This window comes from Drosophila grimshawi, unplaced genomic scaffold (assembly GCF_018153295.1).
Source record: "Drosophila grimshawi isolate 15287-2541.00 unplaced genomic scaffold, ASM1815329v1 contig_1006, whole genome shotgun sequence".
Taxonomy (NCBI): Eukaryota; Metazoa; Arthropoda; class Insecta; order Diptera; family Drosophilidae; genus Drosophila; species Drosophila grimshawi.
Window position 1 is genome coordinate 2,440,911 of NW_025062489.1, and position 27,090 is coordinate 2,468,000.

The 27,090-nt window shown below is 40.8% G+C and overlaps 4 protein-coding genes and 1 long non-coding RNA gene across 6 annotated transcripts; 3 read left to right on the top strand and 2 right to left on the bottom strand.

The window, feature by feature from the left end:
- Positions 1 to 1,434: 1,434 nt before the first annotated feature.
- LOC6564857 (glucose-6-phosphate 1-dehydrogenase) lies at positions 1,435 to 5,612 on the top strand. Of its 2 annotated transcripts, none has more exons than XM_001991061.3 (5): positions 1,435 to 1,990; positions 3,670 to 3,800; positions 3,870 to 4,016; positions 4,082 to 4,299; positions 4,371 to 5,612. In XM_001991061.3, exons 1-5 carry the CDS (start codon positions 1,978 to 1,980, stop codon positions 5,446 to 5,448), a joined length of 1,587 nt encoding a protein of 528 aa, XP_001991097.1. In that variant the 5' UTR covers positions 1,435 to 1,977; the 3' UTR covers positions 5,449 to 5,612. The 2 variants fall into 2 exon arrangements, with proteins under 2 accessions (XP_001991097.1, XP_032594396.1); XM_032738505.2 differs by lacking the exon at positions 1,435 to 1,990 and adding an exon at positions 3,476 to 3,585.
- Positions 5,613 to 5,996: 384 nt separating this feature from the next.
- LOC6564858 (cytokine receptor) lies at positions 5,997 to 12,513 on the bottom strand. Its single transcript, XM_001991062.2, has 2 exons — positions 11,365 to 12,513; positions 5,997 to 7,347 (listed from the first exon to the last, which is right to left on the bottom strand). The coding sequence occupies exons 1-2, from the start codon at positions 12,486 to 12,488 to the stop codon at positions 6,477 to 6,479; spliced, it is 1,995 nt and encodes a 664-aa protein (XP_001991098.1). The 5' UTR covers positions 12,489 to 12,513; the 3' UTR covers positions 5,997 to 6,476.
- Positions 7,810 to 9,626, top strand: LOC116805602. Its single transcript, XR_004365284.2, has 3 exons — positions 7,810 to 7,950; positions 8,042 to 8,174; positions 8,239 to 9,626. It is a non-coding gene; the product is annotated as an uncharacterized LOC116805602 (long non-coding RNA).
- A 2,452-nt stretch (positions 12,514 to 14,965) lies between the features above and the next one.
- Positions 14,966 to 21,806, bottom strand: LOC6564859 (cytokine receptor). Its single transcript, XM_001991063.2, has 3 exons — positions 20,192 to 21,806; positions 16,987 to 18,050; positions 14,966 to 16,639 (listed from the first exon to the last, which is right to left on the bottom strand). The coding sequence occupies exons 1-3, from the start codon at positions 21,463 to 21,465 to the stop codon at positions 15,156 to 15,158; spliced, it is 3,822 nt and encodes a 1,273-aa protein (XP_001991099.2). The 5' UTR covers positions 21,466 to 21,806; the 3' UTR covers positions 14,966 to 15,155.
- A 329-nt stretch (positions 21,807 to 22,135) lies between these two features.
- Positions 22,136 to 24,560, top strand: LOC6564860 (ubiquilin-1). Its single transcript, XM_001991064.2, has 3 exons — positions 22,136 to 22,427; positions 22,852 to 24,334; positions 24,450 to 24,560. Exons 1-3 carry the CDS (start codon positions 22,332 to 22,334, stop codon positions 24,524 to 24,526), a joined length of 1,656 nt encoding a protein of 551 aa, XP_001991100.1. The 5' UTR covers positions 22,136 to 22,331; the 3' UTR covers positions 24,527 to 24,560.
- Positions 24,561 to 27,090: the final 2,530 nt, after the last annotated feature.

The following is a 27,090-nucleotide window of genomic DNA, read 5'->3' on the forward strand; positions in this document are numbered from 1 at the left end:
AAGGTATTTTGTAGATCCCATATTAAATATATTTTATTCCGGCGACATATTTATTTATATACATTATTAAATCCACTTATCATATACGGTGTATAAAGCACACCGTTAACGGATGCGGCTTTTATTCTAATGGTTTCAATCTATCTAATATATAATTGCACGAGTAAAAATCGGAAGTATGTTTATACTATTTTCTTTTCGCCATAATTACTTTCTAGCTGAATATCCCATTCTTGGTTTATTTATTTAATCATGTATCATAGAGGCGCACTAACCCTCAAAAGTTGCTGGGTATAAAGAGTTGCCAGATTAATGTAAGCGGAAAAATAGTTTAGCCATTTCGAGTAAACGTATATATATCAGTGTTAGTAAATAATTTACGAATAGTATATAAAAACATTGGTAGCAAATATTCATTAAAAATGAACATTTTGAAAATAATCCAGAACTGAGCACGTGAGTGGAAATAAAGTAATAAAATTGTGGTTAATTTTTAAAATCAAATATACAGAATAATTTACGGTCAGGCTGTACAGCACTGTCACTCGCATACCTATGCTAAGGGAAGTACAAAGTTTTTTTAAAAATATTTTTTTTGTTGAAAAGAACTAAAAAATACATTAATGTTCCGTTGCCGTCCAGTATATCGCTGTGCCGGCTAGCTATCCGATCAGGGGATATCGTTCGCTTCTAACAGGCAATGTATAACACTCTAAGTTAATGTAATCGCAGCCATAAAGCTAATTCATTCACAAATTTAAAAAAAAACGTCTCTAAGCAACACTGGTTACCCAATGTCTCCACTAAGCGCGCACACACATTTGCATTTGCTTGCATATATGTGTGCGTGATTTGTATGCACAGAAGAGAAGCAGCACTCTGGCTGACGCCGCATTCAAGCTGAAAGTTTCAGTGCTCTTATACTCTGATATTGAAGGTATCATAGTATATTAGGTATTGGTTTTGTGCAATGTTCTGTCTGTCCGTCTCTCCATCCATCCGTCCGCATGTCTGTCTGTCTGTGTGAATCCAACTTTTTTCGACACCCTGTTGCAGTGCAGAATTGTAACACCCTTCAAAAATCCGGAAAAACATTTTGGACCACTCCTACACTCCCGCTCCCAACAACGGTAAAAGCCTATATCTCCCGCAATTGCAGAGATACAGTTACTACATATTTTTCGACCACGCCCCAAAAAAATTTCACAAAGCCAATATCTACCGCAATTTTAGAGGTAAACTTGAACGGTAGATTACTAAAAACCTCCTCAAAGATTTGTATTACTGGGCGACACCGACCCTGTTGTGCTGCACCTATTATCAGATGGTATTACTTAAGGGATCAGAGTATTTCGCGGTCGGTTACGCCCGACTGCAACGGTCTCACTTGTTTCTTTTCGTTGCTTACTTGTTTTTGTTATATTAAGTCAGTTTGTGTTTGTTGCTGCTGTTGCTGCTGCTGCTTCATGTGCGCTTTGTACTTTTGCTTTGACGCATTCGCACTCGCATTCGCGCTGCGATCGTGTTAAGCTACATATCGTATGTTATTTGAGGGCTCTGCCAGCGGCTTGACAACCAACCACAAGCAAAACCAACAAATATCAAATAAAAAAAAAGCTTCGTTGACATTGCGCTTGCGTGCAAGTGCATGTGTGTATGTGTTTATGTGTGTGTGTGTTTATGTGTGTGTGTGAGTGTGCCAACCAAAGCGAAAATCACATTTTTGTGGACTTGACCTCTATTTTAATTATTGGTCAAAAGCTTAACAAATTGCTTCAGCCTTAATTATTACAAACAAAGCAAAAATACAGAAAATCACAGCAAGCGCTTTTTTTTTGTTTTTGTTGTTGATATCTTTAAAGTGTTGCTAAAAATTATCAAATATATTCGCAAAGCTATAAGCAAAATAAGTAAACAAAAGCAACTGCCTCAGCTAACAACACAGAGTTAACAGACGGAAAACACACAACAGCAGCCATGTTAAAAGTCGGTAAGTAACAATTTTTTTGTAATGCACTCCTGTAATCACTACACATTTACATACATACAAATGCATGCACATATCGATGTATGTATGTACATTACTGAGTGACGAATGGAAAATGTGTATGGCGGACTGGGTCACTGGGGACATTGCACTGAGAGAACGAGGGAGTGAGTGAGGAGAGCGCTCGCCACGATCGCCCTTCAAATTGGGTTATTTAGCTGAAGGGTCACCTACAAATCGGCGGCTTATCTCAATTTCAATTAGTGCACCTCGCTCTGCAATTATCTCCCCATGCGAGCTGACTCTGTTGTTGTTGTTGTTGGTGTTATTGTTATTTTCAATTGCCGTTATTGTTTTTGTTATTAGCAGCACATTCACTCGAAAGAAATACTACAGAGAACACCAATGTTCACCTCTCTATAATAAAGTTGAAAACAGAGCAAAAGAGAGCGCACGCTGACATTGAGAATGTGCCAACGTTAATGACATTGAAAATATACACGTAAATAATTACACACGCACACACACACACACACATATATATATATATATATATATATATATATATATATGTATCTCAATGGCTTACATAGCCATGGTTGTGTGCGTGAGTGAGTGCCTTTGTGCCTGTATAAAAAGCCTTTCAAAAATTAAATGTACAAATTTCCATTCCAAAGCCTTGTGAAGTCCAATGTTAAGCACTTTACTGAGTCATTAGAGCAGATCATAATATGCGGGCGATTTTTAAATCCAGAGATGTTTGAAGTTAGCAGAACTAGGATCAACCAAAAAGTCTCCGTTTTCAAATTAAATCTAAAAAAATCAAGCAAACCATTTGTGCATCGGTCGAAAGATGAGTTATTTTGTTCCGTTTATCGATATATCTGATATCAACTCAACAGTTATGCCTTTGCAAATTATAAACTTGATCAGGTCCTATTTGTTTATTAACGTTAAATTTGAAGTTTACATGAAAGCTCGCTGATAGTGGCCAACTTTTAAACGGTTAGTTTTGGGCCACAACCATCGGACGTCTGTATTCAAATTATGAATTGTTGAGAACTTAGAGCACGTACTTGTAAGTCTTTGCTCTCAGCTTTCTGGTTTTCCGCAATATAGTAGATCGTCATATCTCTGAACGTATCGTACACATATTAGACATATCAATAGCTCTGCTAGGAATAATATATGCTTGTGTTCGTGCACGCATAGTTCTGAGTACTTAATGCACTTCCCGATTCAAAAAAGAAGCAAAAACGTTAGAAATTAACGTGAACTATTCGCGCGACCAACCAATTTGCACCTCGTCTTGTCTTCTTTTCCCCCACTTTGGATCGGTTCGGTTCGGTTCGGTGTTCAGTTCTCGTGGCTATTGCTTATTGAATTGTTAAGCACTCAAGCTATCTGTCGTAGAACTATGAGCTGGGGATAAGATATAGTCTCAGTCGCATACGTTTGAAAGTCAAGCTACGACCGCCAACAGTTCACAGTTTGTATTTGAAAACGCATCGAACGATAAACGCAAATTGCCTTATTTCAAAGTCATACATCTGACCTCTGTGGCGTGTTAGATTGTGGCAAATAGTGCCAAGCAGCAGGTAGAGCTAGAACCCTTAATATTGATTCCATATATGTCATTGTTTTAATACTGTTACTAAAACTAATATCTGTCCTGAATACAGACGGCAACTGCTCCCAGAGCTCGGAAACCCTGGATCTGATCATCAAATCACTTAGTTCACCCACAATGATATGCGAGGGCACCCACTTTGATGGTAAAATACCGCACACATTTGTGGTATTTGGAGCGTCGGTGAGGAACAGAGAACGAATAATTCAAATTCAAATCATACTTTGGATTTTTTGATTCTTTTACACTTAGGGCGATCTGGCCAAGAAGAAGATCTATCCCACATTGTGGTGGCTATATCGCGACGATCTGCTCCCCAAGCCGACCAAAATTTGCGGCTATGCGCGTTCAAAACTAACAGTTCAAGGACTTAAAGCGCTTTGCCAGCCATACATGAAGGTAAGTAACTTTATAGAACTTTATAAATGTTCGCGGGATTTATTCGAAATTATTTGTGGCTTAAGGTGCAATCGAGTGAGCAGAAGAAATATGATGAGTTCTGGAGTCTGAACAACTATGTTGCCGGCCCGTATGATGTGGGAACGGGCTACGAGCTGCTCGACCAGCAGTTGCAGAAGATGGAGAACAGATTCAAGGCGAATCGCATATTTTATTTAGCACTGCCGCCTACCGTCTATGATCAGGTGACGTTGAACATCAAGAATAACTGCATGTCAAAGCGGTAAGTAAGACCTAAGACCATAGGAAAATCCTTTATTTGTCAAAATTAATCCTTGTGGGTATCTCTGTTAGCGGCTGGAATCGCGTGATCGTTGAGAAACCCTTTGGTCGGGATGATGTCACCTCGAAAGCGCTTAGCGATCATTTGGCCAGTCTGTTTGAGGAGGAGCAGCTTTATCGCATCGATCATTACCTGGGCAAGGAGATGGTGCAGAATCTGATGACGATACGCTTCGGCAACAAAATACTCAGCTCCACATGGAACCGCGAAAATATTGCATCTGTGCTGATCACGTTTAAGGAGCCCTTCGGCACACAAGGACGCGGCGGATATTTCGATGAGTTCGGTATCATACGCGATGTCATGCAGAATCATTTGCTGCAGATACTCTCATTGGTGGCCATGGAGAAGCCATGCAGCTGCCATCCGGATGACATACGCGACGAAAAGGTCAAGGTCCTGAAGTGCATCCAGCCGCTGCAGCTCAACGATATGGTTCTGGGCCAATATGTGGGCAATCCCAGCGGTAAAACGGAGGACGAGCGCACAGGCTATCTAGATGATCCCACTGTGAACAACAGCTCAACTACGCCAACCTATGCCATGGCTGTGATTAACATAAACAATGAGCGCTGGCAGGGTGTGCCATTCATATTGCGCTGCGGCAAGGCACTGAATGAGCGCAAAGCGGAGGTGCGCATCCAGTATCAGGATGTGCCCGGCGACATCTTTGAGGGCAACTCGAAGCGCAACGAGCTGGTCATACGCGTCCAGCCCGGCGAGGCGCTTTACTTCAAGATGATGACCAAGAGTCCGGGCATTACGTTCGACATCGAGGAGACCGAACTGGATCTGACCTACGAGCATCGCTATAGGCACTCGTATCTGCCAGATGCCTACGAGCGTCTCATTCTCGACGTCTTCTGTGGCTCCCAAATGCATTTCGTGCGGTCCGACGAGCTGCGCGAGGCGTGGCGCATCTTTACCCCAATTTTGCATAAGATCGAACGGGAGCACACGCCTCCCATTCCATACCTGTATGGATCCCGTGGACCCAAGGAGGCCGATCGCAAGTGCGAGGAGAACAACTTCATTTACTATGGATCGTACAAGTGGCACGGCAACAAGCCCACCGCATCCGATCTTTGAACGGGACTGGCCGCTGTCTTAATTACTTATTTTTGTTGTTTTTTTTTTAGAGGGTATACAAACATATATTGATCATTAATAGAACTAGATTTTTGATAATCACGTTTGTATTTGAATAATCAAAATTATTGTTTTATCATAAATAAACTAGACTTGGACTAGGATGTAGTTTCAGTTAACCTGACCTCAACTCGATGCTATTCAAATTGCATGGCATGGATCAGATAATATATAGTATATGGCTCAACGTTTGAAATATCTACAAAGAATTATTTCTAACTTTCGAAAGACACAAACTGAAATAACCTTAAAATAAATTGTTTAATTATATTAAATAGGTTTTTTATGATTGTTAATTTGTAATAAACGTTGGATTTAAAACTATGCCCAATTTTGTTTGCTTATGATTTTTGCATTTTTTGCAAATGTTTAATAATATAACTATCAATAATATCAATGTTAATATATCTATTGGAAATGTGCAAAATATTAAACTCCTTAATGCAAAAAATCTATAAATTTATGGCAAAAAATTAAAGAAAATCGTATATAACTTCAAGAAAAACGTTTCAATGTCCAGATTTTGGGACAATTTTTTTAAAATTATTACAGCGGTCGTTATATGAATAAAAAACGGTAGTTTAAAATCCAGAGACAATAAGGCGACACTGATCCTGAAATGGTCAAGAAATATTAAACTAAAATATTCTCCATGAATTAAGTTAATTAATATTATTCTTACATAAAGCACTATTGTTTTTGATACATTCAGGAAAAAGATCGCCCTGAAAACTAGAAAACTTTTCTTGTTTTTAGAAATAAATCCTAAATATAAAACAAATAATTCTTAAAATTAGGCTTGCCCTAAATCACAATACAATAATGTCTGCTTAGTACCTAAATTGACAATCTGAAAAATATGGTGATTGTTTTTATTTTTTAAAAATATTTTCTACTATTACACTCAAAAAAAATCTACCCGTATTTTGAAAATTTGAGCCCGGATTTCGAAGGTGAAAGCACATTTTTTATTTATAGTCGCTAAACATTTGCGTTGTGGAACAATACCCCAAGGCAGTAATAGTGCGACCTTGAGAAGTGAGGAACTTGTACTCGGCATTTACTTGTTGGGGATCCATTTTGAGATAACCTTCATTGACTGGAAGTTGAGTTTGTGCTGTGAAATCATCGTGCGGCCTAAAATCGGTTAATAACTCGAGGGTCATTTCCGGGGCGTTAACTAGATCGGTTGTCTTCTCGTGTGCTTCTTTTGGGCTTGGCTGCTCAGCTGTATTTAGCTCCAGTTCCTTGAAAAGACCCTCCGGCAAATCTACACCGATGTTGGACATAAATCGACATCGGCGGATTACTGCATACGTTACAACAACGAGCACCACAAGAGCTGTTAAAGCTTTCAAACTGTCAATCATCCCACCATGATATTCATGATGAACTTCAGTATACAACGGATTCATCCAGCGCATTCCGCCACTGCCGCTGCCGCTACCATAATTGGCCGAGACGGCCCATATAAAGGTGCCATCTCCAAAACCTTCTTTCATGAAAGAGCACTTGGTATGGACCACCTGCTCCGACATTATCGACAGGGTATCATTGCATTTTCTGTGATTTGTCCCATTCAGTTTGCACCAGAAGACCGTGTAGCTCTGCAGTTGGTCAGTCCGCTGCGGCTCTGCCCAAACCAATAACTTTTCCGTCAATGTTACATTCCTCGGCATCAATTTATATGGTTCGGGTGACATCTCCACGACAATTTCGCTGCTGTTCTCCGACACTCCGATTTCATTTTGGCTACGTATTATTATTATATAGCTGCCACTTTTCATATTAAGTTTACTGATTATGGCCTGACTTGGCCGGATATCAATTTTGACATGTCTGGAAAGTAAACAAGATAATAACTGATTATAATTTACACATTATAATTTAAGAATTTGAATAATCTTTGACAAAACTAAAACCGATTCCCAAATATACATATATATCAAATATGATTAAAGTTCGGATTCCATTTTTCGAAAACCTAATGGAATTAGTCTATTATATTCACAATATTTAATTATACAGTCATTAAACATATTTAGAATCACCTTGAAACCGAAGCGTTTCACTTGTTAGGAGTTCATCCGATTTCCCATTCCCATTGATGATTACACTGCACCATGCAAATTCATATAACTAAAACTGCGCAGCAAATCGCGTTGCAGGCGTTCCCAGGACAGTTCGGCTGCTAAGCCGACTGGACGCGCTCGCCTCGTGTGTGCGCGCCGTCGCTTCGGGTCTTTCGTGTTTGGCATTTGGGTTTGCGTTTAGTTGCTGAGTAGCCGCCAAGTGAGACGGTTGAGTTATGCTGTCTATGATTGCGTGTGTGTGTGTTTATATGTGTGTGTAAGCATTTACACATGATGTGGGGATGTATGCATTTGTTGTCGCATTCTCAAGAACGAATTCGATTTCTGAAATTTGCTCAGCGCTGTTTATGTATGTGTGTGTAGATCTTTGCTTCACTTGGAATTGCACACATTACATTATAATAGTATTTGTGAAAACTTTATTTTTTTACATATTAAAGTTGGCTGCTCTGATGCTCCGCCTGGCTGGAGGCGGAGACGACATTGTACTAGTCCAAGAACCTTGGGTGATTGGAGGAAAGGTTTGCGGACTAGGCAACAAAGACTATAAGCTTTTAGTAGCTGGCAATGAAGGTAAGAAACGCACCTGCATCCTCACGAAAAAACACCTAAATATTTTTCTGCTCCATAATTTTAGCAATGCTGACAACAGAGCGGTAAGCCTGGAGCTCCAGTCAGCTCCGGTAAGGCTACTGCCTGCCTATATGGCCTACGACAGCGCCGGCCCGCCACCAGACGAGATTACAAGGTCCCTCGTCCAGGAGTGCGAGAAGCACAGGATTGGCCTAATTATTGGCTGCGACGCCAATGCTCACACCACACACAGTGGGGGAGTACGGATACAAATCCTTCATCCTTAATACTAACCTCCTAGTATGTAAAACGGGTAATGAACTCGCATTCATTATAAAAAATAGACGAGAGGTCATTGACCTGACACTCATCTCACAATCTATGAGTGACCAGTTAACAAATTGGAGAGTGTCCGATGAACACTCCTTCTCTGATCACAGGTACATAGAATTCGAACTTCTCGCGAGCCACCCAGAACCAGTTCACTTCCCAAATCAGAAGAAGACGAACTGGGAAATCTTCAAAGCCAAACTTGACCGAACCCTTTCGGAACACCCACCAAAAGACCCGGACAACTTAGCTTATCTCTGCAATCTTACAGAGACTTTCACTTTAGCATGCAACAAGGCTTTTAAGGCAGCCTGCCCTATTAGTAAGTCAATGCACAAGAAGAAACCACCATGGTGGACACCTCAACTAAATGTCCTTCGACAAAGTTGCAGGTCTTTCTTCAATGTGGTGAAAGCGCAAAATAACGACCTACAATAGTCTAAATACAAATCAAGTCTGGCTGAATACAAAAAAAACCACCAGACGGGAAAAAAGGAAATCTTGGAGAGTTTCTGCACAGATATTGATTCAACTAATGAAGCTGCAAGGCTTAGAAAAGTTTTATCAAAAACTACACCCACACTAGGTTATCTGAAAAAGGATGACAACTCTTGGTCGGCCTCCAGTGAAGAGTCACTGAATATCCTCCTTAAAACACACTTCCCTGGCTGCTCCGAGCAGTCCCCGAGATGCGCAGAAACCAACTGTATAGAGAGCGCATCTTTAAAGTCTCTTATAAACACAGGTAACATTAAATGGGCAGTAAACAGCTTCAACTACAAAAGGCGTGCAATACAGCCATAAACTGGCTACACGAAATCTTCGGGAAGATTCTGAAGACTGGTCGCATCCCACCGACATGGCTGCAGTCTAAAATAACCTTCATACCCAAAGCTGGGAAGGCATCGCACACCAGCGCCAAAGATTTCAGAGCCATCAGTCTGTCATCTTTCATGCTAAAGACCCTGGAACGTCTTATAAGTCTCCATCTCACAGCATCCATTGACCTCAGGCTTATGTCGGAGTCCCAACATGCCTACAGGAAGGGCAGATCCACGAATACTGCCCCTGGATCCCATAACCTAACCTAACCTACATATTAAAGTTATTTATCAATTTAAACAGTCAATACAGGGATAAGTTCATAAATTTGACCAAATATTAAAATATTAACATTAAGGAAAGCATCAAATTTTAAAATCTAAAGTTGCTCACATATGGACCCCACCGTCACCCGTAAATTCCGTGGCAGTTGAAACAGCCAGTATAAGTGTTGCAAAGCGTTGTCAACAAGCAATATACCCTGCGTAATGTGCAATCTGGGCAATTCAACATTCACAGATTTCTGGGTGGTGACAAATTGCTGTTGTTTTCGTTTTCGTTTGCTGCTTGTGGCACGGTCCCGCGGATTACACACAGCAATCTAAAAATAGCACAAACCAGCAGCAGTTCTCTATTGTCGTTATCGTTTTCTCAAAACATTCAGTTCCCAATTTCAGCATTGCAAATTTCGGTAATTCTACACACTCTATGTGGTTACACCAGGCTCAAGGCAACAGCGCCCAGTTGGCTCAACAGCCGTTATATGAAGTGAAGTATCTTGGCAGTGACTGCGTCAGCCTTCAGAACTGAGATCTCTGGCACATTTAAAGGAAAATTTGATAGAACCAATATATTTTGAATATATTTTTTTGATAAGGCCTGGTTTTATTCCAGCCCTCTCGGGAAGAGCTGTTCTACTTGCTATTTCTACCGATCCCCTTCGACTAAGCCACTGCACTTCGGCAAATTGTCGCTCAACAAATACACTTTGTCAAGAAAGTGCTTGGACAGAGGGGAAAAACTAATCGTTTTTCTCTTCTTTTGCGAAAAAATGTATTTCATTATTGAGTTCTATTTTGTTCGTATTCTAATTTTAAGTGGAGTGTTCAAAGCATAAATTAACGAGTTTCAGTAACTTAAACAATTCAAGCGATCACAATAGAAATAAGCTTTTTTTCAGTCTGCCCTTTTCCGAGGAGGGCCATTTGATGTCTTGCCTCCAGCACCTCCGAGCTTTTCACGTTATTTGCTCGGAAGTTGCTATTTTATGGCTGGCAGCACTCCACCAGGAGTGAACATTAATCGAATCGAAATCCAAACGTTTTTCCAATCTGCGAAAGGTAAGACAATAAAACCGCTCATTTCTAACGGGATCGACTGAAAAGGGAACAAACAAACTCTTTCTTGACACACTGTAAATGCTCTGGCGTTAAACAGAAAACAAAATTAGTAAGAATGCTGTAGTCGAGGGAGCTCGACTAAGATATACCCTGAGCCCAGCTGTTAAATATGTTCGAATCTTATTGCCAAATTTGTCTTTTCAAACTTTTTGCACTTGAGCAAAAGCATGAGTGGAAATGCTTTCATTTCTTATGGCAAGCACAGGCACTGAAGATAAACTTCCGACTATAACTTGGATGTTTCTTATTCGATCATGATCAAATTGTTCTGTTGACCTAATATTGGTTGCCAATGTATAACATATATAATATAAATTGTGGCTTTTACAGCTAACTTAATTCGAAATGTACCGATTTTAGAAAAACGGAGGAAGCTATCTATAAACGGAAGCAAACCTTATCTGCGCGGGGTAAACGAGAACGTATATTCCAATGAATATTCTCTAGCTCTTATAGTCTACATCGACTATATATATACAAATATCTGTCAGGAATTAGAGTGCTGCCCATGAACAGATTTTATAAATGTTAACGCATCTTTGGCGAAATGTTCGCTGATTAAATCTATGTAAATAATGTATATAATAAATAATTTAAATATTATATATAAACTGAAATAAATATAAAAATGTACGCACTTGATTAGGCTTCTGTTGTTTTTGTTGTTGTTTTGGACACTGACATTGTAAGTAAAGTTTTCACCATTGTGTTTCAGCTCATCCAGCTGCTGCCAGTAGACGCTGAGTGTTCCTTCGTCGAGATTGAGCTCATAGCCACTTGGCCACACAAGCGGCGGACCTGATGGCAGAGCGGCGGCTGTGCTGAAGCTGTGGACAAAGGAAGGACTCCAGGGAGCTTTGCTGTTGGCACGCCTCTTAATGTCGAATGTATAGCTGTAATGAGGATAGAGCAGCTCCCATACACAAATGATATCCACGTTAGTCTCGTATTCAGAAGTATTATTGATTGATTGAAAAGTGTGATTGTGGTCCGTCAGATACACAGACCACTCGATAGCATTTACATTGTATTCGCTTTGCAGTTCGTTCTTGAAACTCAGGCAAATGCTATTGCTAGTGTGATTCAGTCGCATCCACTCTGTGAGCGCATCCATCATGATGGACTCTTGTTGGGAAACATTAAAGGTTAGTCCCTGTTCACCACCATCATCCGTCATGTTCAGCGAGAGAGTCAATGTTGTCAAAGGCTCAATTGTTAGTTTGCACTCCACCTGTGTTTCACTTTTGTCTTTATAAGAGCAGGTTGTCGGCGTCCCTTGTCCTTCGCGATGCAGCGTGAAGTTTGCCCTGTAATAGCCTTCTTTTTTATCAAACTGTGGTTTACTGAAGGTGCAGACCATATCGCCGCTGACCCAACAAATACAGTTAAAGTCTATGTTCTCTAATTTGGCGCCGATCATAGGACTGACTCCAGTGAGAGATGCCCCATTGCATAAAGCTTCATACTCCAATGCACCATTGGCAACCACGGCCACTGCTGAAGACGCGTTGTGATACAAGGCCGTGTTGTTCAGTATGTGCACCGTTAAGTTTTCACCTTTTTTAGACTGCATATATACTTGATCAATACTTGTACAGTCTTCGGGCAGATCGTCTGTCGACGTAACCCGGAAGGTAACATTGAACAGATCCCCAGCGCGTGGATACTTTGGTGACAGCAACATTTTAAAATTATCCCTATTAATATTGCGCAAATCGCCCAGGCATGCCAGACTCAGAATGATGACTGCTGAGCGCTGCATGTTCGAGCTCGCTCGATAAGAAATGTTTACATATATTAATTTTATTTTTTATTTTAATCTTCTTCTCGATTTTCGCTTTTGCTGTTTGCTTTTATTCTTTTTTCAAAACAAATTTGCCCGCAACCTCTCTCTACGAGCGATACTCACGAACTGCAGTTGGTCTCAAAAATATATATTTATATATATATTTATACATAAAAAAACAGTGATTATTGGACATTATCAGAACAAAAAAAGAGCAAAATACAAATTAGTAATAATAGTCCTGGGTATAGTAAAGTTGTGCAAAAGTATGTCACAGGCAGAGGAAAGCATCTCCGACCCCATAAAGGATACATATTCTGAACCAGTAGGTAGCCGAGTCACCAAAGGTCACAAGCAATAAGAGGAAGTACTTTAAACGTCGAATAGAAGTTCTCTCTTATTTACCATACGCTGATCAATTTTCCAAATTTCGCAAATATCGATTTATCGAGAAAAAAGTGTATATAGATCTAATCGGATATGTATGTATTATCACGACGAAATATTGATTATTTACAACATTTGATTGAAGATGTATTAAGTAAGAAAAAATGCTTTAGTCGGGTGGACTCGCCATGATATACCCTGAACTCAGTTGTTCAATTGGCAAATTTCCCATTGAAAACTTTTATAATCTCAGAGATCTGAGTCTCTGAGTCGACCGAATGTTTTTATGACAGATATTTAAAATAATGGACCAACACTGACGTCACTGATGTCATAGGTGACCCTATTCAAATTAAATTTAAAACAAAGATCGTTCTACGCATATCAGCTCAAACAAAAAGTTGTCAGACGGAAGTACAAACCGACGGATCGCTTAGTGATTCTGATTAAGAACAGAGTATCTTCCTTATTGGGTCACAGAGGTTCCATGCTTAATTATACTCTATGCGAGAATCTGATTTCTCGGTATTTTATAATCATTAAATGTCGCGAAAAGTACAAGTCGTGTGAAACCCAAATGCAAATCTATGAAAACCTAGTAACTACAAAATGAAAGCCAATAAAAAATACAGAAGATGGTGTTATTAATGCCAGCAAGAGGTAATAAGAGGTGCACTCCCTCTCGCTCTGTTTCTCTCTCTCTCTATCTCTCGGTCTCTGTTTCTCTCTCTCTCTCTCTTAGCTGCGCTTCGTGTGCAGATAGCAGTGAAAAACCCCATTACGAATCCGATTTGTAATCTGCACTTTGGCGTAAAAAATGAATAAAATATGAAATAATAAAAACGTAGTAAGCATTGCCGCTTTATACACGCTTTTACGCTGTTTTACGCGCCTTACCCCTCACGGCCCTCCGTAAATGGAATACTATACGACTCTATATATATATATGTATATAGATAACAAAAACACCCCGAAATACGGAAAAATATGATAGTGGCAAATGTACTCAAAATATAGAAAGTTTACTATATATACACAAATTGATGACTTATTCTAGGATATATAACAATTTTATATATAAACATTGAAATGTATTTTCGTTTGCATTGCATAATTGACAAATTGATAAAAGAAAAAAGCAAACCAACACCACAGTCAAAAGCAGAATTCAATAATTACAAGAGGTAGTCAAAAGGATTGGAGACCATTACAAATAACATGTATGCAATAAGAGATTGGAGCACTTTTAAGCTTGTGCCCGACTTGGAAGCTTTAACATATAGCTCTGCACCCAAGAGGGATGCATTACATTCGTGCAGCAATCGCAACTGGCATCGCTGCGACATGTTCTCTACCAGACTATAGAGAACCGATCCTCTCTAATGGGATGCGTATGCGTGCAGGTCTTGTATGATTCGATTCGTGCTATCAGTTAAGAAGCTGTACAAATTCTTGGAATTGATAAAAATGCCAGATGTTTTTAAAATTATATTTATATACATATATATATATATATATATATATATATGTATATGTATATATATAGTTGTATGTATTTATATTATTCTTAAATCAGCGTGGCGCATCGTTTAAGCAAACGTTTTTACATGTAAAGTATGTATAGTCATAAGTGTAGCGTAAAAAATAACCGTTAAGTGCCTTATACAAAAAAACTAGCACAGTGCCTGCCAATAGTAAGTATGCTCGTCTCTCGCAGCAAACAGATTACAATACAAAAATATTAGGAAAATACAAATTAAAAAATGTTAAATACAAATAAATTAAAAATTTAAAAAACGCTGCACAAATGTTTGCTGCGTATCAACGAAACGCTTCAAATTATAATTACAAAGAGTATATAAAGTTTTTAAATACAGGTGCCATTTGTGAGTGTGTGTGTTTGTGTGTGTGTGTGTTTGTGTGTGTGTGTGTGTGTGTGTGTGTTTGTGTGTGTTTATGTGTGTGTTTGTGTGTGTTTGTGTGTGTTTGTGTGTGTTTGTGTGTGTGTTTGTGTGTGTGTGTGTGTGTGTTTGTGTGTGTGTATTTGTGTGTGTGTTTGTGTGTGTGCGTGTGTGTGTTTGTGTGTGTGCGTGTGTGTGTTTGTGTGTGTGTGTCCGTGTACTATGAGCTGAGTTGTTAAATCTGAATTTCATGTGTCTCTGGTCTCTCTGAGTGGAAGGCAAAAAATTAGCTGCTAGCTGACTGCACTGGCAACAACAATAAACGAATAAAGCAATCCTCTTGATCCTCGCCAGCTTACAGCATATGACTATGATTGTGTGCCAGCGCATTCAGATCCTGCGGCGTCACATAGCCTCCTATATTCGGCTGCAGTCGGTGGTGCGTCTGTTGCACAGCTTCGGCCGCTGCCGCAGCTGCTGCGGCTGCCGATTCCTGTGGATGAGCCGCTAACACCGAGATGGGCTTCATGAGGCCGTCCCGCTGCAGCTGCTCCATGGACGTGTAGCCAAAGTCATTGGGCATAGGCGTCGCTGATGCAGGCGGCGATGTTGCAGCGATCGCCGTCTGTACTGGTGCTGCTGTGGTGACTGTTGCTGGTGTTGTTGTTATTGGCGCCAGTGACTTGAGCTTATGCAGATCTGCTGCATGAACATAGTTGCTGGTGTTAAGCGGATGTAAGGGCGAAACGATTGCAGTGGGCACCGGGGGCATGGGTCGCGCCTGTATCATCTGAACGGGCACATAGCCACTGAATGGCATCGTAACCTGCATCGGCAGCGTAGGATGCGAGCTGGGCAAGGTGTTGGCCATTGGCGTCGACAAGAATTTCATATCTGTTGGCTTTATGTAACCAGCGGAAGCAGCGGCTGACGTTGCATTATTTCCACCGCTCGGCTGGAGCTCAGTGCCTTGGCCCGGTTGCCCCTCGTCGTCGAGCAGCAACCCTTGGTCCATGGACATATAGCTAGCTGGCGAGCTACGGCCACCGCCGCCGTTGCTGGAGTTGTTGGCTAGTAGCAGCTTGGAGCTCTCATTGCCGCTGCTAAAATCATGCGGCGGATCGTGCAACGAATACTGCGGCATATAATCCGGAGTTTGGTCAACCCGAGTGCAAATCATGCTACCACCGCCGCCGCCGCCACCGTGTCCGCTGCCATCCGTACGTGAGCCAATGTCCTTGGGTTTCTTGAGGTCCTCGATGACGCCCGTTGGCAGCATAACGCCAATATCGGACATCTTCAGATACTTGCGGTAGCCGGTGTGGCTTGCCACGAGCAGCACAATAAACGCCAGAAACACTTCAATGCTGCTGAGCAACATCTTGGTGCTGCCACTATCCGGCGAGCAGCTCACTTCGTACGTCGCCCATGCGGACTTGTATAGTCGATAGAGACTCGAATCGTTATAGCTACTGATGGCGCTCCACTCGTCATAAGTCAGCTGCGGCTGTGCCACACAATTCTGCGTACGCTCATAATTAGGTGCAACATATGGCTGTGGCGGAGACTGCGGATGCAGTGCTTCGACATTTACCGCTCGCACCTGATAGTTAAAGCGATGCTGTGACGTGCAGACGGGCGTTGTCATCACACAGGTAAGATTTGGTCGGGCACTCACATAGCTCAGCGGATAACCGATCACCGAGTTGTTCGAGTTACGCTCAACGATGACCACCTCATAGTATTCAAGGCGGCCAGCCGGTCGTGATGGTGCATCCCACTCCAAAGTAGTTGTCAACGGATTGCTGTCCAGGTATATTCGCATTGGCTCCGATGGCACTGCAAGTAAATAAGATACACATAATGTTTAATAACAGCACATTTGTCAGCAACTCAACCACAACAATGATCAGAGGAGTATTTGCACATTCAAGCATTTGAGCGATAAACAAGAAAGAACGAAAAATACAATTATAATACACTCTTCATGTGTATAGGAGAAGATGTACTAATTTTAAGTTATCAAAGTTGATTCTGATCTAAAAAGTTGAGGGGCTCATTTATATTATTTGATTTATAAAGATCAATTCAAAAAAACGTATTGATTGATTCATTCAAAAGCAGCTTTTTGACAAAAATCTAAGTTGCGCAAACTCCCACTTTACATAAGATTAAACGCTGCTCACCTCCGACGGCGGTTCGAAAGTGTATAAAATTGCTGGGATCGGAATAGAGAACGGTGTGCGAGCGTATGCTGATGGTGTAGTTTGTGTAGGCGGTGAGATTAGACAGCTCGTAGTAGATGGGCTTCTCGTTGTCGACCAGCTCAACGGTCGAGGCAGGCAAGTCAAAATACTCGGTTTTATTATCATGCCAAATGGTGCCTTGATACTCTCGGACCACACCATTCGGCTTGACGGGTGGCTTCCAGGCGAGCCAGACACTCGAGCTGGTCACATTCAGGTACTCCAGTTGGCGGGGCGGGGTAGGAGCTCCCTCTTCGGTGCGCTTGATCTGCTGATCGCTGTATTTGCTAGCGCGATGCTCGGAGTACATGAACATCTTGACGCTGTAGTAGGTGTACGGCTCCAGGTCGTTAATGGTATAAGCGATTATATCCTTATTGAGAACGATGGTGGTGCAGTTGTCCGCTTTAATAGAGTAACGCTGGCAATAGGTCAAATTGTAGCCGGTCAGTATGACGGGACAGACGCGCTCCGTGCTCCATTTGACAGTGAAGGATGTGTTTGTCAACTCATCGATGACTGGGTCCATTTTGGCCAGATCATCGTTGCCATCGCTCGTGCACATCATCCAGTGCATTCCCGTATTTCGATCGCCAAAGTTCGCCGAGACGGCCATATTCAATGAGGCAGGTTGACCGCTCTGCGTGCTATACTGTAGCCGATCCTTTGGAACGTGCTCGAAGTGAAGCGAACCATTGCATTTGGAGAGCAGTGCTGGCTTCGCATTGCACCAATATACCGTGTAGTCTACCAGATTGGTGATGTTTTCCGGCGCTGTCCAACTGAGCTTATAGCTCGAATTGCTCGATATATAGATGCTGCGTATTTTCTTGGGTACTCGCTGATGCGTATCCTCATCACTGATCGGCGGTATGTAGATACGACTCGCCTCCAAGGAGCTGCTCACACTGTTCCTGCTGCGTAAATAGATCTCATGGTAGGCATTTTGACTCCAGTTCTGAATTGTTGCCGAATTCGCGTCCAACTTGATCTTTGAGCCATCTCTGTGATTTGAACAAAAGCAAAACAAACAAACATTAATAAATTTATAGCAGCAATGAAACTATGCAGAGTCTAGAACTAAAATGTACAAATCACAAATCTGAACATTTATATGCCGATCCTTGGAGGAGGTTACCATCAAGTTACCTTCCAAGTTTGGCTATTCTATCTATCTAAAATTGTGGGAGATGTGTGGATCGACCGCGATATATAAAAATAATTTGTATTTCTTTCATAAACAAACAAAAAACAAAAATCTCAATCAGCCCAGTCCGCTCGCTACTGCGTTGGCTGTGCTGAAATTATACAGCCTGTGTCCCTCCCTTCCTTTAAATCTCTCGTCAAAGTTTATTTGAGGAATTCACTTTGGTTTATCATCCCATCTTCGTCCATTTGTCATACTCTCAACTCACCCAACCACATTAACTTAACAATTTTCTTATCTAATAAATTCATATTTCGAATATCTAATACTCTGTTGGCCAACACTAAATTCTTTTACATATGTCTGATATTTACAATTGTTTATATTACTTAATTATCAATATATAAAATTGTACATTTTTTTTTCTTCACTGATGGATCAAATGAGCATCGCTGTTGCAGGCATTGCGCATCACTGATGGACGATCAGCTGTATGCGGCGTGCCAATTGACGTAATTAATTGGGCAGGGGCCAACTCACGGGTCTGTTGGGATGCTCTGGATCGTCTTACTTTCTTCTGGATTGCACTCCTCCGATCCTGTTTTAGACCAATTGTCCCCAGATCAGTTTTTAGTTTATTCTGTCTGATGTTGCCGCTTGGTTACTCCTTTTCATACTTTTTATTTATCTTTATAAAAACAAAGTCTTGATATCTGTGTCAAAAGAGTTTAGGAGTATGCCCAAAAGTTATGCGAACGAAAATTGAATAGCACATAGTATGCATATAGAAATTAGAAATTCAACTGACTCCTCCCAACAACTGATAGTAAAATATTAATAGTTTGAGTTAACAATATTAAAAAACAATATTGAATCTGTTCATTTTGTAAATGATTGTTGTTCACACATTTGCCTCACTTGTCTCACTTATCATTCGAGCGAAATAAGAAACAAGTTATTCATGCGAAATTCAATCAATTTATATACATTCATGCATGTCATTTTAATCACTTCTCATGAAACTGTTGCCGTGTAAACGTTGTCAAATTGATGTCTTCGACTTCTGTTCTACGTAGTTGAGATAGCGAAAACACGTCAGCAAGTTCATAAACAACATGCATACCACACCATGCCATACCGTCCATCCACACATACATATTATATACGGGATGAATATGGAACATATATTCAATTTGCAAGTTTTCCACGCAACCTACACACACATAGACAGCCATATAGAAATACACACACACACACACAGATGCGGGGCGAGCACAAATTTCTTGAAAATTGTTTATTTTTAACAATTCCCTGAATTTTTCCTGCATGTTCGGCTGGCATTCATTTCGTTCCTTTTTTTTTATAATGTAAATGAATTATTTACGTATGTATGCACGTATGCCCGAGAAATGTACATAGATGATAATTAGTAGAAATTGCTTAATGTATCAGTGGAGCTGCGCTGCAGAAATGTGCACATTGATCAAATTCAGTTTAAAAACGACAATTGGCCGCAGTACGCTGGAAAAGACATACGTACATCAACAAATTGTAGGCGTGTGTAGTATTCTTCCAGTCATGCGGCATGATTACTGTGTACATGTTGCATGTTACTTAACTCAAAAGAATTAAATGAACTTGACGATCACACACGATAGACAATTAACTTGCCAACAAGTAATTTTCTCAATATCATTCCATTAATGTTTGTTCAAAAATATACAAATAAATTAATTAAGTGAATATCATCAATTGCATCTACGATATTAAAAAACAAAAAAAATGTTTAAAATGTCTTGTTCTTGTTCTTTTTTCTTCTTTTTTTAATATTTGAAGACATTGTTCACACGTGCTGGCCTATATTTTGATAGCGATCTGAATTAATATTACAGATAATGGATCGTGTCGTGTAAACATGTGTCTGATCTCTCACTTAGTACTAGAGCATGTTACGGTTAGAGTTAGTGGTCTCAATTTGTGGATGTGTAGTCTACTCACGGTCGAGTGTTGTTGTGTCGATATTCGCTGATGACATAGGTGAAGTTATCGCCATTGAACTCGTGCTGCTCCAGCTGCTCCCAGTAGATGGTGAGAGATGCACCCGACGAGTATACGTAGAAGCTGCCGTTGGTTAGGCGAGGCGGACGTGCTGGCCGTTCGGAAACGGTGCGAAAATTGAATTCGAGTGGTTCGCTCCAACGTGATTTGGTCTTGTTGTTGCGCACACGCAGTTCCAGTAGATAATAGTAACCGGGATAGGGTAGCTCGGTCAAGCAGAGCGTATCCTTGGCGGCGGAGGAACTGTTGCGCCACGTCGATCGCACCAACGTTGGAAAATGTTGGGGCGTCACGTGCACCTGCCAGAGGACGCCACCAATGAAATTACTGCGTCGCGGCATATCCCACATTAGGCATATCGAGTCCTTCGTCTTGTTGAGCACTCTCAGATTCAGTCCAGGACGCGCCAGAATCATGCGCTCCACATTATTTATCTCGATTTTCTGTTTACCATCGCCCAATATGTTGCCACGTCCCAGTTCAAAATAATATAACTCGGAGAACTTTTTATACGTCTCGCTGGTGATGTTGCAGTTGACAATTGGAGATGCCTCATACTGGCAATCGATGGTGTAGCCATAAAATGCATCCTTTTGTGTGGCAAAGCTAACGTTGTATTTGGTATTGATGCTATTTCTGGGCGCCGTAAAATTACAAAACATGTAGTCCCAATCGTAGCTGGTGCAATTGAAATCCTCCACTGGCAGCGGCTTAGTGCCCACCTGCAAACGGGACTCACTCATGGCATGCTCCTTGCACATGCAAACATATTTGTTATCCTGGTCGGACACGTTTCTTAGGGTCGTCTGTATTGTAGTTGCATTAATATACTGCAACTGAGATCCTTTTATGGCAATTGTTTTGTTATTCACAGTAAAGTACAAATCAGACACATTGCAGGCCTTGTTACTGCTATGGCCAGCCTCAAAGTACGCCTGGTTGATAGTGCAGGTCAAGTTCAGATCGCTGCCAATGGCCAGTTGGGCGATTTCCGGTGTGAGCCAGCCAGGTAATTGCTTGTCCGCATTTATACTCACAATCGATGAGCAAAGAAAAAGGCCCAGAAGCGCAACAGCACCGAAAGATAGCTCGTTGCAACGCACTTTTGGATTGCTTTCATTTAGTTGCATCTTCGCTTTCAGTATTTGTACATTGTGAATAACATTGACTTTATATAGAAATGTTATTATTTTGCTAGGGCCAGACTCGGACATTTGTGTTCTCGAGTAAGTACACACCTTGCTATACGAATGAAAATACCTGGCCACACGGGTAAGAGGCACTTGTTGGCACTGTATTGGTAATTCTCGGAAACCGTTTATATATGTTACCAAATTCCAAGAACTGATTTTATGGCATTTTGATTCGTATGCTCTGCACAAATTCTATTTGTTATCTTCAAATATCCACAATTGACTTCGAAAGGTCACGGCTTTTCGACAATTATAATGATTAACGTGTTTTGTATTGTTATTTATTTGTTTCGTTTTAATAAACCGTATGCAAGGTATCACAAACCTAACCGTTTACTCTGCCTTATGCGTTGCCTTTTGCTTTTCGTTTGCTTGGAATTCCACCATCAGTGTGACCGGCTTGCGAGAAGTGAAAAAATACATTTTTACGTCAAAATACATCAAGTACGTGCATCCGAATGCTGAAGAATCAAATGAATACATTATCGGAATAACAAAAATATTTAAGTCCACAGTGATTAGTAAAAGATTAACTTTAATTACTGCGTCACTCAGCAGGTAGAAAAGCAACTATATTTGCACTAGGTCAGTTGCAGATAACAATACTTCATCCGGCAGCACACAATATGGTCCTCTTTGTGTTTTCAACCATTTAAAAACTATCAACGCTGGTCACACTGCTTTCTATGTGTCATATGTGTGTGTGTGTGTCGTATGTGAGAAAGTGACGAATTACTTTTCATCAAATAGAAAATAATTTAGTTTGAAAGCACCTACACATAAATTTCGTTAGGCAAACACAAAAAAAAAAGAAAATAAAAGACACTTGCAAGCACTTGCATTATCTTAAGAAAAAACGGAAAACTAGCGCTGCAAAAACAATCAAAATGGCCGAAGGCGGTAGTAAACGCATCAACGTGGTAGTTAAAACGCCAAAGGAAAAGAAAACTGTTGAAGTCGATGAAGATTCTGGAATAAAAGATGTGAGTACATGTCGTGTGATTGTTGTGGGTGGCGCTGGTGCTGCTTGATTGCACCCCACTGATAAAACATAATAATTGCGGCGACTGACACTGCCCGATGAGGTGGGCACACTTGTCCACCACTTATGCACGAGTGTGTGTGTACGCGCGTGTCTGTGTGTCTATGTGTGTGTGTACGTGCATATGTAATTGAAGGTACAGTGCATTTTTTTCTCGCTCATTCTCGAAAGGATGGCAAAGTGCAAAAAATAAGCTGTGTGTAACAAGGTATATGTATATAGATTTATATATAATAAATATATATGTATATACATATATTAAATGCATTCGACATGACGACAGGGCAACATTTTTTTTTCTGCACAATTTTGTGGAACTTACTGTATGTATTTGTGTATTTCAAGTTTCTTTTTATGTTTTACAGTTTAAAATATTGGTGGCACAAAAATTTGAGGCCGAAGCCGAGCAGTTGGTGCTTATTTTTGCAGGTAAAATCATGAAGGACACCGACACGCTCAAAATGCACAACATCAAGGACAATCTGACAGTGCATCTGGTCATTAAGGCCCCAACGCGGACCAACGATGCGCCGGCACGAGCTCCGGCTGATGTGCGTCAAACGCCGTACGGCCTAAATCAATTTGGTGGCCTGGCAGGCATGGAGGCCCTCGGCGCCGGTTCGAATACGTTTATGGACTTGCAGGCGCGCATGCAGAATGAGCTGCTGAATAATGGGGATATGCTCCGATCTCTAATGGATAATCCGCTTGTGCAGCAGATGATGAATAATCCTGAGACGATGCGGCAGCTGATTACATCAAATCCTCAAATGCAGGATTTGATGCAGCGCAATCCGGAGATCTCGCACATGCTGAACAATCCGGATCTGTTGCGCCAGACCATGGAGCTGGCTCGCAACCCATCAATGTTGCAGGAACTGATGCGTTCGCATGATCGAGCCATGTCCAATCTTGAATCGGTGCCGGGCGGCTACAGTGCCCTGCAGCGAATCTATCGTGATATACAGGAGCCGATGATGAACGCGGCCACCGAATCCTTTGGTCGTAATCCGTTCGCTGGCCTAGTTGAGGGCAGCGGTGCCGGTGTCAATCCACAACAGGGCACCGAGAATCGCAATCCGTTACCAAATCCCTGGGGCGGCACTGGCAATCGAACCGGCGGCAGCAGTGCCCAAGGCTCGAACCCAATTGGCGCTAATAATCGCAGCGGCGATCAGCCACCAAACAATGTACTCAACACACCGGCAATGCGCAGCCTGTTGCAACAGATGGCCGATAATCCGGCGATGATGCAGAATCTATTGAATGCCCCCTATACGCGCTCAATGATGGAGTTAATGTCACAGGATCCAGATATGGCGTCTCGGCTACTCAGCAGCAGTCCTTTGCTTTCCAACAATCCACAGCTGCAGGATCAGGTGCGCCAGATGATGCCACAGTTCATGTCCCAAATGCAGAATCCCGATGTGATGAATATGTTAACCAATCCGGATGCCATCAATGCTATCTTACAAATCCAGCAGGGCATGGAGCAGCTGCGCACCGCCGCTCCCAATCTTGTCGGCACACTGGGCATACCGCCACCTCCGCCAGGCGTTAATAATCCAGCTGATCCAGTTATCGGCGATGCAAGCAGCGCCATCAGCAACAACACCTCGCCGATCAACGCCGCCGCGCCACCAAGTTCCAATGCCACCACAACGGCCACGCCACCTTTAGCACCCGGCGGCGGACCCAATGCGCAGCTCTTCAACGATTTCATGATGCGCATGCTCAACGGCATGTCAAACAATGCCGATAGCACACAGCCACCAGAGGTGCGCTACCAATCCCAGTTGGAGCAGCTAGCCGCCATGGGATTTGCCAATCGTGAGGCCAATTTGCAAGGTAAGATTGTGTTTTTCATATATATATATAATAATATATATATATATATTAATTGCACTGCTGTCAGCTGTCGTCAACTAATATTGTGTCATCTTCCATTTCTTATCCCATCCAGCGCTGATTGCCACGTTTGGGGACATTAATGCGGCCGTTGAACGTCTGTTGTCGCTGAATCAGTTGTCTCTGAGTTAACACGGTTAAGGCGCACGCCTCTCGTATACGCCAAACGCAAAAATTGTCTATATATACATATATATATTAATATATGTATATGTATGTATACAAATAAATATAATTAACCCGGGGCACATGCGCTTTCCCTTATAAAACATCGACTATTTCGCGGCAGCGCCTATCTCACTCAAATGTCAACGCTGATGTTCACTGATAAAAACTGACACACACACAAAAACACACACCCACACACACACACACTAACTTACACCTATAGAGATGGAGAGAGAAGCAGAAGAAGAAAATACGCCGTAAATCCTATAAATTACATGTACCACGCGCATGCACATCCACACACCCAAAATTTCGCTGCAAAATTTCAAAAAAGAAAAGAAAAGAAAAAAGAAGAAGAAGAGAGCATGCCAAAGTCTGGGCAGAGTAATCGATGATCGATATTCTTAAATGTTATTGATAAATTCATGTTCAAAAAGTTAATTTAATGAACTTAAGAGGGCGGGTACAAGTTTAATGCAGCCACGGACCCAACGAACAAACTTACGCAAACTGCAGAGTGTTTGTTCAAATATGTAAATCCTTGGGCTCGTGTTTAATAATATGCAATTCTTATTCTAAGCATACACATATGTATACATATACATATATGTACAGTGTCCCGCAGTTCAACTGGAACAGCGCCTAGCAAAAAATTTAATTGCCTGCCATAAACTAGTTATTCAATATTTTTCAAAAATTCCAAAGACCGATGGCAGGTATATATATTAACCACCTAAATGACTATATGACCCCCATAAACTGGGGTTTCCCCACCTGCTAGGTCGGGTTATGTAAAAAAGTACCTTAATTTATGGTCACATATTATTTGGAACAAGGGCGTTATGGACACCTGGGTGCCATAAAACCCGGATTTTTTACGTCAGGTTGATTATTTTCGGTATAAGTAGACCTATCCTTCGTAGTCAGTTTAGTTATATCCTGCATCTCGGGTGCCACCAGCCAACAAGGACTATGGACAGGATGACATTCGTCAAAACCCACTTGGACAAGGACTTGGAGTTCTGGAACACATTCATATTTGAAGATGAGTCCAAATTCAACATTTTTGGCTCAGACGGACGGAATTATGTGTGGCGACAGTCCAATACTGAGCTGAGTCCCAAAATCCTAAAGGCAACAGTCAAGCGCGACGGAGGAAGTGTCATGGTGTCTGAAAAATGCTCTGCTGGATGAGTGGAGCAAAATCAGTCCAGAAACTACCCGGAAGCTGGTATCTTCCATGAATAATAGGTCAAGGGAAGTTGTTAAGGCTAAAGGATAGCATACTAAGTATTAACATCCTTATTTAAGTTTTTATACGCCTAATATGTTACTTTTCTAAGACTGTTCCAAAAAAACTTTGACATGTATTTTGGATATGTTATCAGTTTTTGACTAATATTAGTTAATTAATTAATATTTTATTAAAAACTGAAGTTTCTTTTTCAAACCTGATCTAACATAAAACAAATTGGCATTTAAACATTTTGCGTTTGCTTTTGTTTAAACCTTATAGCACTTTAAATTTTTTGCTAGGCGCTGTTCCAGTTGAACTGCGAGACACTGTATATCGATGTTTATTTACTTATCTATACACTTATATATGTATATTACTATTTTTTTTGTAGCAACTGTAATGTACCGAACTTTGAATATGTTAAATCAAACGTTTTTTTTTTAGTTTGCAAGTGTAGATTTCGACGAGGAACATAGTAAAAAGAAACTCGAACATATGCGCATGTAGAGTGTACATATATATATGTTTGTATACTTTTGCGTCTGGCGTTACTTGCTGTAGTCTGGGATTTGGATGCATTGGATGCTACATACATATATTATAAAAGAAAGTGAGCTTTTTATTTTATGATACTATAAAAAAAAAACAAATAATAACAAACCGAAACAAACACTTACATATGTGCATGTACATATGTGTACATCAAATATTCCATGGTGTTACAAAAAAAAAACAAAAGACGTAACTATTTGAAATTCCTTAGTACCAAAACCAAAAAAAAAAAAAATATTTTATGTGTTAAACTACTAATATGGGTCGGCGGCAGGGGAAAAGCGGTGTTTTTTTTATCTTAGAGGTGCGCGTTCCATAAACATTCACACACAATTACACATATATAGTATATGGAGATTTGAGCAGGAAGCCGCCGATCATAAGATTGTATCAAAAAAGAAAACAAAACAAATTATTCTATAGGAAAAACTACGTTTACTCATTTCTGTATGAAAAGCTAAAAAGAGTAAATAAATAAATGTAAATGGTCACATGTTTTTAAATTCTTTGAAAAACGCAAAACAATTCTTAACTTTGCTGATAATAAACCTGGTAATCTTATGGGTAGTTCTAATCGTCAGCAGATACATGCTTGAAATTGGTATATCATATATAAACATATATAAAAAGCTTAATCGAAAAGATAAAATCGATTTGCCGATCACCTTCTGTTCGCGTTATAATGAACTAAGTGTACAACTTATAATTAAATGCTGTATGTATGTATGTATGTATGTAT